This window comes from Condylura cristata, unplaced genomic scaffold (genome assembly GCF_000260355.1).
Source record: "Condylura cristata isolate star-nosed mole 26May11 unplaced genomic scaffold, ConCri1.0 scaffold00004, whole genome shotgun sequence".
NCBI lineage: Eukaryota > Metazoa > Chordata > Mammalia > Eulipotyphla > Talpidae > Condylura > Condylura cristata.
The window spans coordinates 71,094,201-71,107,492 of NW_004567105.1; the positions used below are offsets into that span (position 1 = coordinate 71,094,201).

The 13,292-nt window shown below is 43.6% G+C and overlaps 1 protein-coding gene across 1 annotated transcript; it reads right to left on the reverse strand.

Annotated features, from left to right (window-relative positions):
- Positions 1-11,242: 11,242 nt before the first annotated feature.
- CCR4 (chemokine (C-C motif) receptor 4) lies at positions 11,243-12,334 on the reverse strand. Its single transcript, XM_004676345.1, has one exon. It carries the CDS (start codon positions 12,332-12,334, stop codon positions 11,243-11,245), a length of 1,092 nt encoding a protein of 363 aa, XP_004676402.1.
- Between the last annotated feature and the right edge of the window lie 958 nt (positions 12,335-13,292).

Sequence of the window (13,292 nt, forward strand, 5' to 3'; positions counted from 1 at the left end):
GCTTGCCTTAGCTTCACAGTGCAGCGCTCCAACCCACTGCGCCACCGGGAAGGGCCCTTTATTTTTTTTCCACCACTGAATATCTAATAATTTAAATATTAAACACGCCCACCTGTAATCCTGAAATGATACGTCTGCCTCTCTCTTTTCTCCTCCGGTCCAGCTTCAGCTTCCTCAGAAGGGGCCCTGCAGACCACGAGCCTCCCCTGAATTAAAAGGCAGAGAGAGAGGAGTCAGAAGGAAAGTAAAAAAGAGGGTCGCTAGTTTGCCTCCCTGAGATGAGTGGTCAAGCCCTGGGGTGAGGAGTCACGATAGCATCACGTGGAGTGTTTAGATCTGAGCAAATTACTGACACAGAATTATAAAAGTGTTTTCCAAGGTGACTTTGGTACCCAACTATCTTTTACAGGTCTCTTGTTAAATGTTACCCATCACCTCAGAGGACGACCCTCACGGTAAATTTGTCACTGCACCTTCATTGCAAGTCTTCCTAGTGGTGGACTCAACGTGTCTGTGCCCTCGAAAAGTTTTCAAGAGACAATTCTTTTATTTACGACTTAAGTCCATCTCCCCATCTGCTCACTCTGTCCAAAACCTCTCAAACTTCTGAGAGGTGCTTCTCCAACAGGAACTCCCAGTTAGACCACAAAATACTCTACCTCAACCACTGTTCATCTTATTTGCATGTAATGTTTTCCTGGTGGTGTTATTAAAATTAGGAGGAATCCCTCTAACCAGTGCAACCAAGAGAGGGTGGACAGGCCGGTCTTGACGAAGAGCTTTGTCCTACCTGGGTGGACTCCATCTATGGGTCTGGTTAATATCGTGTGTGATCAAAAGAATGAGAACATCCTGCAGGCTCCTACGTGCTGTCTTGCATCCATCTCAAGCCACAGGTGCTACTGCCTACCCACAGGTGTAGGATGTGACCACCAGGACTAACATCACAATCTTCTGTCTCTACAGGCAGGTGTCATATCAGGATTACTGTCCTCCTACTAGCCCCACCTGTGAGTCATGTTTTTGTAGAACTTCTCTCTATTCTTCATTACTCAACTTTCCAAAATCACATGAGTCTCCCACTTTTTCCCCCTAAAATAGAAACATCTCTATTATTTTGGCAGACTATGAAAGTAATGCACATTTACTTAAAGAAATAAAGACAGAACCCTCCCTGGTGGTGCAGCAGGTTGAAGGACACCTCTCTGAAGCTCTCCACAGCTACTGCAGCATGAGTTCAATCCCCGGCCAGGGAGCTGACCCACAAGGTGCGGCTCCTCTGTCCCACCTTCTACTCCCCTCAGCAGTGTATTTCAGTATAACTGCCTGTTCTGCTCCCCAATCTGTCTCTAATGAATCCTCTCACCCCCCACACCTCTGGCCTGTAACCTAGTTCTTATGTGGATAAAGAAATAAATTTTAAAAAATAAATAAAGACAGCTAAGAATATAGAAAACATAATCCTTCCCTCTATAGAATGACTATTATTCATAGTGTCTTGCCCTTGCTGGTGGCACAGCAGGCTGGAGCACTGCACTGCAAAGCTAAGCCAAGCCAAGCCATGGCCACTGCAGCGTGAGTTGGATCCCTGTCCCAGACGTGATCCACATGGCGCAGCAGGCTTCTGCCGTCTCACCCACTGGGTGTATTTTGTCGATCTGCTTGTTCTGCTCCCCGCTCTGTCTCTGGTGAATCCTCCCACTGCCCCTGCACCTCTGGCCTGTACCCCATTCCTTTATGTATAAATAAATAAAATCTTAGAAAAAAATATCCCTAATGTCTCGACAAACCTCAAAAATGTTTGTATGGCATAAAACCAAATCAATCTTATTGTAGCCAAGATCTAAAAGGAAAAATAAAATGACAAGAAAATAAAGGTAAATACATTTACCATAAGGAGTTTAGGATTAAAACAAGTATTTGCTTATTTATTTTTCTCTTTATTGAGGTAACATTGGTTTACAACACCTGTACATGACATAGGGAATAAGCTCATTCCTCCCCAGATGTGTGTCACCACAGCACCCCCACCATCCAAGCACCCAGAGTCCTTTGCTCTAAGCCATTGAGCCCCCACCTTGACCCCAGCCCTCCCGCCCTGCCTCTCTAGCAGCCCTAATTCTGCAGTCAAATTGCCATATTTGTTTTGATTTGGTTTTGTTAGTTCCTTTGTTGTGGTTATTGTTTCCCCTCTATCCAGTATTTGTCTTTCTCTTCCTGACTTACTTCACCTAGTATAATCCCTCCAATTCCATCCATCTTGTCGCAAGCGGCAATTTCATCTCTTCCACGCTGACCATAGATCAGAGGCCTCCAGCAAGGGAGAGGGGGGGAGAAGCTTCAAAGCAGGAGGGAAGAGCATGAGGGGTTCTGGCGATGGATCGTGCATACTGTGGTGGTGGGCCAACTGTGGGAAAATACATTTTTTTTAATTCTTGTGCTTCTTTTATTTACCCCAGATGACAATCCATTTGGCCACTTCTCAAATAGTTTCCCCTCTTCTGACTGAAGATTTCATCTTTAATGTATGCTAAATTCCCAAAAATAGAAGAATTATATTTTCCAGCCCTCTCTGGTGGCTCAGGGGACTGAGTCTCAGTATGATCAAAGTATCCACAGCCACTGCTGCATGAGCTCAGGCCCACAGGCACAGCAGACCTCTCCGGCCTCGCAGACTGCGCCGCTCCGTTCGGCAGCATATTTCACTAGGTCTGCCTGCTGTGCTCCCCACTGTCGCTGGTGAATACTCTCACCTCCAACGCGGTGTATCTGACCTAAACCCAGCTTTTATATGCATAAACAAAAGTCTTTTAAAAATAATAAATGAAATGACATTTATTTAGGCGTGGCGGGTTAGGACACAGCACTGCAAGGTAGGCGCAGCTGCCTCAGTGCCTGTTGGGTCCCCTGCCCGGAGGTGACCACATGGCGCGGCAGACCTCTCCTGACCCGCCCGCTGCTCCCCTCAGCAGTGTACTTCATCGATCTGCCTGTTCTGATCCCTACTATGTCTCTGGGGAATCTCTCACCGCCCCTGCACCTCTGGCCTGTACCCCAGTTCTGTATGCATTAAAAAAACTTTTTTTTAAATGGGATTATTTAAAAAAAGAATTATATTTCCTAACTATTATAATATTATATCTGGTCCATTGTCATACTAGTTTAATTAATTAAATATACATGTTAACATGTAAAATCCTCATTACTCTTCTTTTTCAAATTGGTCCTGGCTATTCATTTTTTCTTCATTTTTACAAGAACTTTTAAATTAGCTTATGTAGCTTAAAAGGAGCCATTAGTCCAGTCTTTAAGATTAACACTGGATTTAATAGTTTAACTGATATTTTCAACAGTGTCCAGTCATCTTCCACAGGAACATTTAGGCCTTTCAAACTAATTCATTTGGTCTCCTGTAAGTGTGTTTTAAAGTATTTTTTTCCTATAGTGGAGAAATTGGTGGGTGCTTTCTTTGATGGTTGGCATGCTGTGGTAACATACATCTGCAGATGTGAACTTGTACCCCTAAATCACATTCGGTGTTGTAAACCACATTACCTCATTAAAAAAAAAAATTATAACCACCAATAAAATGATGAAAGTAAAAAATTTATTAAGTGTTTTTTTCATATATTTTATACCTACTTCCTATATGGAAGATACATAAATTTGCATACACACATAAATTTTAATTAGAATTTTTTCTCTTCTCTTAAAATAAAGGTATTTTCACTATATTGGCTGGTTATTATTTGTAAATATCAAAGCAGTTGGTTTTGATGTATAAAAATTTAACTAGCTTAATTATGATAGTTTCTTCGGATGAGTCTCTTTAGGTTTCCAGTTAATATTATCATCGCAGTGAGAGATACAGTGTCTTTTTCTTTCCAATTTTTAAATAAACTTTATGATTTACAGCAGTTTCAGATTCACAGAAAATTGTGAAGAAAAGTACCCAACACCCACATCCAATTTCCCCTATCACTCTCTTAGATTACTGGCATAATTACTATGTACTTTATCCATAATTGGCCAGCATTGACATCTTACTCCCATTTCCTTAGTTTTACCTACTGTCATTTTTCTGTTCCAGAACTAATTCCATTTACTCATCTTACCTCCTTTGGCTCCTCTTAATTTCTGCCATAATTTCTCAGACTTTCCTCATTTTTGCTGTTCACTGTTTTCAGGGTTGCTGGTCTAGTATTTTGTAGAAAATTCCTCAATCTCCGTTATTACTCCTCTTTTTTGCTCTCCTGGTTTGGAGCTGGCACCCCCAGTGTGCCCACAGGCACTCCCTCCTTTCATCTTTGACAGGGATGCCCCTGTGGACCCTGTTTAGCATTTTGAGCTGAGACAGAGATTTGATCATGGCTTTGAAGTATTATATTCCCACACCTCTATGGCGGCTTGAGTCGGGATACGTCTTGGTGTCTGTCGTCAAACTGTTAAGTGTGCATACGTTTGTACTGTGTGGTGGGCGTGTGCAGGGGGCTGGGTGCTGCTGGCTTTGCACGCTAGCAGTTTTCACAGCACAGGGACTCTTCCGCCGCCAGACAGGCTGACTCCTGCAAATTTGCTAATTTGGCAGGTCTGCCTCCTCTTCTCTCAGAACCAAAGTAAGAGAGAAGGTCTCCGACCAGAGCGAGCTAGGAGTTGCTGCACCTCCCGCGTCGCCTCCCTTCAGGAAATGCGAGGCTACCGGCGCTCCAAAGCCGCCAACTCCCACGCGCTCTTCTCACCACCTTTTCCTGACAGTCTCCGCCTGATCATCGCAGCTGCCTTCAGACACTTGACACCTGTTTCGTAGGCTGAAACATCTCTCTTTCCAAGTTTGATTAAAAGTGGGCTTTAAATTAGTTCTTTCAGCTATGATTTTACAGTTACCCTGAGAAGGTAAAAATGGAGACTTCTGTTCATACCAAAAGTCTCAATGAAGTCATTTTTTTTAGTCAAGTAATTTCTTGACCCAAAGACTATCCACTTATTTCTGGAACTAGGAGGCAATTCAATTAATCTTTGAACTCTGTCATATAAAGTTTTATTAGAAATATAATGGGGATTTTGGGGGAAGGACCAGCGTGACCTTTGTGTAGTGAATTAGAAACTTGAGTAGCCAGTTTACAACACTTAATTGAGTGATAAGGAAATTCACTGGTTCACTAATACATAAGTGAGTAACTGCTTGTGTTGGGCAGTTTGGTGGTGGTAATTTTTAGTGGACTTGGTGTAACTTCTGATAACACTCTTGTTTCCTCTTAACCTCAGCTTCTCGGGGTCATAAAACCATCCTATCTCCCCTGCCCCAAAGATGATGTGACAGTCCCTGTTTTAGATTGGGGCTCCTGGATCCAGGCTGAGATTAGCATACAGGAGATTTTTTTCAATTAATTTAATGATCATTTTTATTATTATACACCTCTCAACATAGAATACAAGGTATATTCCATCTTATGAAACTTTAAAGGACTTTAAGTTCTTCCATTCTACAGAGGTATAGTAGAATACTATACTTCTTGTGGGGAGCACGTGACACTACATAAGTAATTATTATGTTTCTGAGGCACAACAAATTTGTCTTTTTTAGTAATAGTTTATTTTTACATCATTTTGCGCCTTTTCCCACCTCACTTGTAAGTCCCCTGGGCTTCCCATCACAAATCTCCCATGTGCCATCACCATAGTCCAGTGCACTTCCCTCCCCCCACTGTTTTTGATCCCATTCCCCACTCCACCCCCATAAACTGTCTCTGGTATATAGTTGTTCATTGTTATTATTGTTATTATTTTCCCCCCTGGTCGGGCGGGCGGTCGGAGGAGGTGAGCAGCAGTGTGGTGGCTAGGAAGCCTCCGCTAATCTGGATTTGCAACGCTCTGGCCCTTCAGAGCGCTCCCAACTTAAGCCAAGGAGCCAGGTGTTTGCCTCCTCTCACTTTTCAGTCAGTGGGGGGAGCTGCCCCCCGGGAGGCTGAGAGGAGCTGAGCAGACAGCTTCCAGCTGGTAGAATGCGGCTCCAGTTCGCCAGGTCCCCTACCCCGGCGTCCTTGTGGTCTGAGGTGCCAGGTGGGGTGTGGCAGTTGCGCAAAACTACTTCCTCTTACCATTTTTCTTTGGTTTCTCTTTCCTTCCTTTGTCCCTCACCCTTCCCACCCAACCGCTACCTTATTCACATGAATTCCAAAAAAAAAAAAAAATCCCTGTTCACCACTCCCTAAACACAATGCCCTCTCCTCATCCCTGCTTTTTCATATGCTACTTCCTCAGCCTGTGATGTTCTTCCTCCCTTCCATCCAACAAAATCACGCTGTTTTCACAAGATCTACATCAAAGTGAGTTATGAAAAATTGAACTTGAATCACTTTCTCCCGCCCCAGAAGTCCCAAAACATTTTGTTTATAACTCTGAAATCAGGTTCTTCACATTTGCATTGAAGTGTGTGTTTTCCCTTATCAGACTGGAAATTCTGAGTTGAGAACTTACTCTTTCATCTTATTTCCTCTATAATCTAGTAATTTGCTTGTCACCGAGTAGACTTTATTCAACAAATACAAATTAATTGCATCAAATGCCTAAATTGTTGTGAGAGTCTCTTAAGGAAAATTCTCCCTAAAGGCCCTCCCTGGTGGCGCAGCGGGTTAAAGCACAGCACTGACAAACTAAAGCTGCTTCCACATGAGTTCGATTCCCGCCTGCCCGGGAGGTGACCACATGGTGCTGCAGACCTCTCCTGACCTGCCCGCTGCTCCCCTCAGCAGTGTACTTCGTCCATCTGCCTGTTCTGCTCCCCACTCTGTCTCTGGTGAAGCCTCTCACCGCCCCTGAGCCTCTGGCCTGTACCCCAGTTTTGTATGCACAAATAAATAAATCTTTAAAAAAAATCTCCCTAAAAGTCTGGCATCCCCTTATAATTTTCCTTCTTGTGGGGAGCAGATGAAATTTATTCAATAAAATTTGAGTGCCCGTGGCCCTCTCTGGTGGCACAGCGGGATGGAGCGTAGCACTGCAAGCACTGCAGCCACTCCAGTGTGAATTCAATCCCCACCCCGGAGGTGACCCCATGGCGCGGCAGACCTCTCATGTCCTGCCCGCTGCTCCCCTCAGCAGTGTACTTCATCACTCTGACTGTTCTTCTCCCCACTCTGTCTCTGAATCCTCTCATCACTCTTGCACCCCTGGCCTGTACCCCAGTTCTGTGTGCATAAATAAATAAATCTTTAAAAAAAAAAAGTGAGTGCCCAGTGTGAGATACAGAGCTATCTCCTATCATGTTGCTGCTGTAATCATTTAACATAATCACATAATCATGTAATTATATTATCACAGAATAAAAGCAAATCACATTTAAATATCCAAATCAGCAGCCTTTAGAGCATTTTTAATGTTGTGCATAGTCACTTCTATCTAGTTCCAAAATATTTACATCCTCCCAAAAGCAAACCTCTTTCTATTGTGCTTAAATTAGACCAAGTCTGTGTTCCCCCAGAAGCCAGGCATGTTGTAACAAGGAAAGGGTGGGTCTAGTATCTAAGCACTCAGAGTTACACCTGCCTGTGTGCAGAGATGCTGGCTTGCTTTCCTTGTTTCTGTTACTAAAGACAAAGAAACTTTCTTTTTAGAGTTCTGTTGTTGGCAGAAGAAGGGACATCCCCAAACTCTAAATAGGTTCTGTCATTTGCCACCCAAAGATAAACATACTTTTAGTAAGACTTAAAATAGAAGAGCAATTTAGTAGAATTTGAGTGCAATAAAAAGAAGAGAAGAAAAGATAATCGTTTCTAAACAAACACCCATAGTTGCTCATTCCCTTATGGGCAAAGACAAACCAGGTTGGCCCAGAGGAGAGCCACTGAGGTTCAACAACTTGCCACAGCCAAGGCACCTTCTGGTGGGGACCATAGAAAAGAGAGAGAAGGCGGCAAGGCTGTCTGGAAGGAAAAGAGCAAAGTCAAAATACAAGTCAAGATAAAGGCTGGCGGGCCTCGCTGGTGGCGCAATGGGTTAAAAGTGCAGCACTTGAATTACAATTGTTAAGACATGGAAACAGCCCAAATGCCCAAAAGTGGATGGCTGGATTAAAAAGATGTGGCACATATACACAATGGAATATTACTCAGCAACCAAAAATAAACCCAAACAAACACATGCCTTTTGCAGCAACATGGGTAGAGCTGGAAAAGATCATGCTTAGTGAGATAAGTCAGAAAGAAAAGGAAAAATACCAAATGGTTTCACGCATAGCAGGAGTATAACGGAACAGGCGAGAAAATAATAATAATAATGATAATGAACAGCTATATACCAGAGACATTTTATGGGGTTGGAGTGGGGAATAAGATCGAAAACAGTTGAGAGAGGGAAATGAACTGGACTTTGGTGATGGCACATGGGTGATTTGGTGATGGGAAGCCCAATGGGATTACAACTGAGATAGAAAAATGCACAAAATGATGGAAAAACAAACAATTGAAAAGAAAAAAAAAGCGCAGCACTATGAAGCTATCTGCAACAAGTTCGAGTTCGATCCCTGGCCAGGGAATTGACCCACATGGCTCGACAGACCTCTCCTGTCTCACCCGCTGCTCCCCTCAGCAGTGTGCTTCAGTGGATCTGCCTGTTTTGCTCCCCACTCTGTCTCCGGTGAATCCTCCTACCGCCCCCCCCCTTAGTTCTTATGTACATAAATAAACCTTTAGAGGAAAACAAAAAAAGATAAAGGCTGGTATCAGCCTCCCTATGGGTCTGTCACCCACGTCTTTTTCAAGTGTCTCCCCCATGTCCTGCAAATCCCCTGGTACCAGTCCAAGGCTGAGAAGCAAAGGTGGTTAGGTCTTTTTCACATGTCTCTGCTCAAAGTGCCTCCTGTGTTCTCTCCTTCCAACCTTCTTCTCTTTCGAGTCCTGGTCAGCTTGCCTTAGCAAATTCACCTTGCCTAGGTGGGACAGTGAACCTTGAACCCCCGCCCTTGCCCCCCGTTTCTACAGGGAATCACACTGTTACACTGAGAGGGTCTTGTCTGAGTGTCACAGAGGTTCTAAATTCCTAGCCTGAGGGGATAGCCCCCCAACTTTGGAACAAGGGAAGCCTTGAGTGATCAGAAGAATCACATGGAGGTGGAGAAATGGAGGCTGTATGGCCTTCACTTCACCCTCGCTTCATACTGACTGTGATGGAGCATCAAGGGATGGTTAGACCCCTTTCACCAGTCTTTGTATTCTGGTGTCCTGACACTTCTTTCTCAGCGTGATTAAATGAATAAAATCACAGCTTTACTAAGAAAGAGGAAGTAAACATTGGTTGAGCAGATCCCAAAACACCCTTCAATGATCTAGCAACATAGGTGCTTTGCTTTAATCAACTTCTTTCTTTAAAATTTTTTTTCATTTTAGTTATTTATGCACACAAGAACTGGGGTGCAGGCCAGAGAAGCAGCGTGGTGAGAGGATTCACCAGAGACAGTGGGGAACAGAACAGGCAGATCCACTGAAATACATTGCTGAGGGGACAGGAGAAGACTGCTGTGCCATGTGGACCACCTCCCTGGTGGGCCAGGGAACCAACTCCTGCTGCAGTGGCTGCAGACAGCTGCACAGAGCTGAGACTTCACCCTTGTGACAGCAGGGAGGACCCTCAACTTCTTTCTTTCAGTCATTTGGAAATATGTTCTGCTTTATAGATGAGAGGAGTTGGAGATTGAGAGGAAAGGAACACCGACTAGCATATCGTAGTGTACCTCAAAGAGATTTTCTAAAGAAAACGCTGCCCAGAAGCCTGGCCCACTGTTTACTTCTCCACGCTAATCTACAGCACACACAGGTGGAGATGTTTGTGGTGAGACCCTCTGGGTCCTGCCGTGGGCAGACCATGACACAGACATCCTGCCCAGCCCTGGGAACTGCAGGTTCTCTGCCCTCGGGACATCAAACACAAACATGCGAAAAGTCTCCATGAAACTATATATAAGTTTATTATTTTTCTGAAGGCAACATCAACTTACCCTTCTAAAATTACTCTTCTGAAAATAGATATTTCTGGAAATACATTGCTTGGAAACATAGAGCGTGCAATAATTTGTAAATTTACAGAGCATTTTAAATGGGTTAACCCAATTAGGAGCTGGCAAGATAAGCTTTGTTTCTGGAGGGATTGCAGGTGTCCCCAGGTTTTGTTAAAGTCTTTATTTAATTCTGATTAAGTAAGGCTGGCAGTTAGAACAGAGATTTATCTTAATGGTATGAAATTATTAATTACGTGGTTATTTGATGGTGGTGCTGAGATTTGCCTCATAGGTCACTGGGGCAGCCTTGACAGTCATTTTAGGCCACATCAGCAAGAACTTTTACCTCAGTTCATGACAGCACCGCAACATAATTAAGAGGCAAGGACATGCTTTATTAGGCCTCCTTAGTTTTTGGTTTGGGCGCTAATGTTTATAAACAAATAAAAGACCCCAAATAAGTGTATCTGGAGCAATGTATTTCTTTGAATATTTATCTGCTGTGATTAACATAAAAGCTGTCCATGGGCATATGAAATTTCACAACAGAACTTGAATTTTCAGTACAATGTTTGAATTTTGAATGCCTTGTGCTTTGTGTTTGGAAACCAGACCGCACTAAGGCCTCCATGTCCTTACAACTTGTGATCAACACAAAGAATTTGGCTTCCATCAACAAATAATCCTTTACAATGACAGCATCGAGATCTAGCCTCAGGACTTCACTAACTGCTTCTGTTTACAACTGGCTTCATGGAAATACCATGCTTCAGAGAAGAGCACGCCAAAATTTTCTATATTGTATCCCCAAAAGCTAGAAATTAATGAAAAGTTCCAGTTTCCACAGCCAGATGTAATTATCCAGCTGTCCATCAGCCAATCCTCTGCAATTCCCTTTGGAGATCCCCATTAGTTCAGGGTAGAAGGGAATGGCCTTTCCCTTCCAATATTTTCTGTAACCTCTTTGGTTACAGAACAGAAACTTGCTCAGAATTCTAAGATTTAGTTATCCCTGCAGGTAAACATGGGCTGAGAAAGGACACACCGCAGTATAGGACAGTCGCTGCACTAAACTTGTACATGACCTGAGAAAAAGCTGCTTTCAGGGTAAGAGCCCCACATTCTGCAATGGATTGTCAGTCTTCAATCTTCTCCTTAAATTTGCTGAGACCTGTTACTAAAATACAATTTCAAGTACACTCTTCATTTGGGAAATATGTTCACCCTCTTTTTCTTTGCCACTTCATCTTTTTACAGAGCATCATGGAAATCATGATCTATGGTGGACTGTGTGTATGATGAGCTGGGGGTGTCGGGAGAGTAACTGTGGAGGAGTCTACAGTATTGGCAGAACATAAAGGAGCCCCTGCAGGTTTTGAAGAGATGTATGATGTACTTGCGAAATTTCTGCCCCAGGAAAAAGTAAATGACTGGGTTAAGGCAGCAGTGAACAAAAGCCAGGGTCTCTGTGGCCTGAATGGCATAGTCCAGGTATCTTTCGAAGGTACAGTCCTGAAGAACCCCCAGATGCACTAGGCTCTCCAGGAAGAGTACTATATTGTAGGGTGTCCAGAACCCCAGGAAGAGGACCACCACGGCAAAGATCATCTTCACCGCCTTGTTCTTCTTCTCGTTTTTACAATGCTGCAAGGTCCTGATGATCTTGGAATAGCAAAACAGCATGATCCCGAGGGGGATCACCATTCCTACTATGTTGATCTCCAGGGAGCTCAGAACCTTCAATAGTGTGGCATTGTTGGGGGAGTACTCAGTTCTGCAATAGGTATGATTGCGCTCCGTAATACAAGTGCTGAATAAAAGCCCTGGAAGAGAGGCAAATACAGCCACGGACCAAGTGATCAAGCTAGTGATGACCCCAGAAGTCAAGGTTCTCGCTCTCAAGGAAAGTACAGCGTGCACAATGGCCAGGTATCTGTCGATGCTCATAAGCATGATGAAGAATATGCCACTGTAAAAGCCCACCAAGTAAGCCCAGGAAATCAGTTTGCAGAGACCTATTCCAAAAATCCACTGGTCTGCAGCATAGTAGCCCCAGAAGGGCAGGGAGAACACGAAGAGCAGGTCTGAGATGGCAAGGTTGAGCAGGTACACGTCAGTCATGGACTTGAGCCGCTTGTACTTGAACAAGACCAGAACCACTATGGAATTCCCGAGCAGACCAAACAGAAAGACCAAGATGTAGAGGGGGGGCAGGAAGAGCTCTCCAAATGCCTTGATTCCTTCTTTGGTACAAGGCTTGGGAATATTGGTATCTGAATAGTAACCGTAGTAGGCGTAGGCGCTTTCATCCAGGGTAGTGTCCATTATATCTGTGGTGTTCATTTTCAAGCCTATAGGCTCCTCAAGCCAGGTCTGAGCCCAACCAGAAGACACTAATGAGGGGAAGAGCAAACAAGATTTCTAAGCACAAAAACAGCAAAACAGTGCTGAATGCAGACCCTTCTGCTTAATGTCCTTGCCATACTCCCTATGGAAAAGGACTCGGTTCCTCCCCAGGAGGTGCTGCCATCCAAACGAAATAATCCCACCTTTTGGCATCCAAATTCCAGCTCTGGCACTTCTCTGACCCTCCTGCTGGGAGCTTTAGTCTCTCCTTTGAACATAGGGATAATCAGACCTCCTTTTAAAGAGGTTTTTAATTTATTTTTAAAAGATATGATGTAGTCTAGGGTTAATGAAATCACTTACAGGGAGCACAACACCCACTGATATCCCCAACAACACTGTACCCAGTACTTTTGAAACACAGAAAACAAATGTTTGTACATCTACAAATGTTTCCCCTGCAGACTGTAACTGCATAATTCAGTAACTGCTTACATAACCATTGGGCTAGAAGAAAACCAGATTAGCCACCTGCCTTTATATAAAAGTTCTAATTCTAGCAACAACAAATGTTGGCGAGGATGTGGAGAAAAAGGAACTCTCCTGCACTGCTGGTGGAAATGCAAACTAGTACAACCACTATGGAAAACTGTTTGGAGGTTCCTCAAACTGCTAAACATGGAGCTTCCATATGACTCAGCAACCCCACTCCTAGGTATCTACCCAAAAGACACAAAAACACTGATTCAAAAAGATACCTGCACCCCCATATTTATTGGTGCATTATTTACAATTGGAAAGACATGAAATCAACCCAATGCCCAAAAGCAGATGACTGGATTAAAAAGATGTGGTACATATTCACAATGGAATATTACTCAGCAACCAAAAAAAAAATAAACACATGCCTTTTGCAGCAACATGAGCTGGAAAAGATCATGGTTAGTGAGATAAG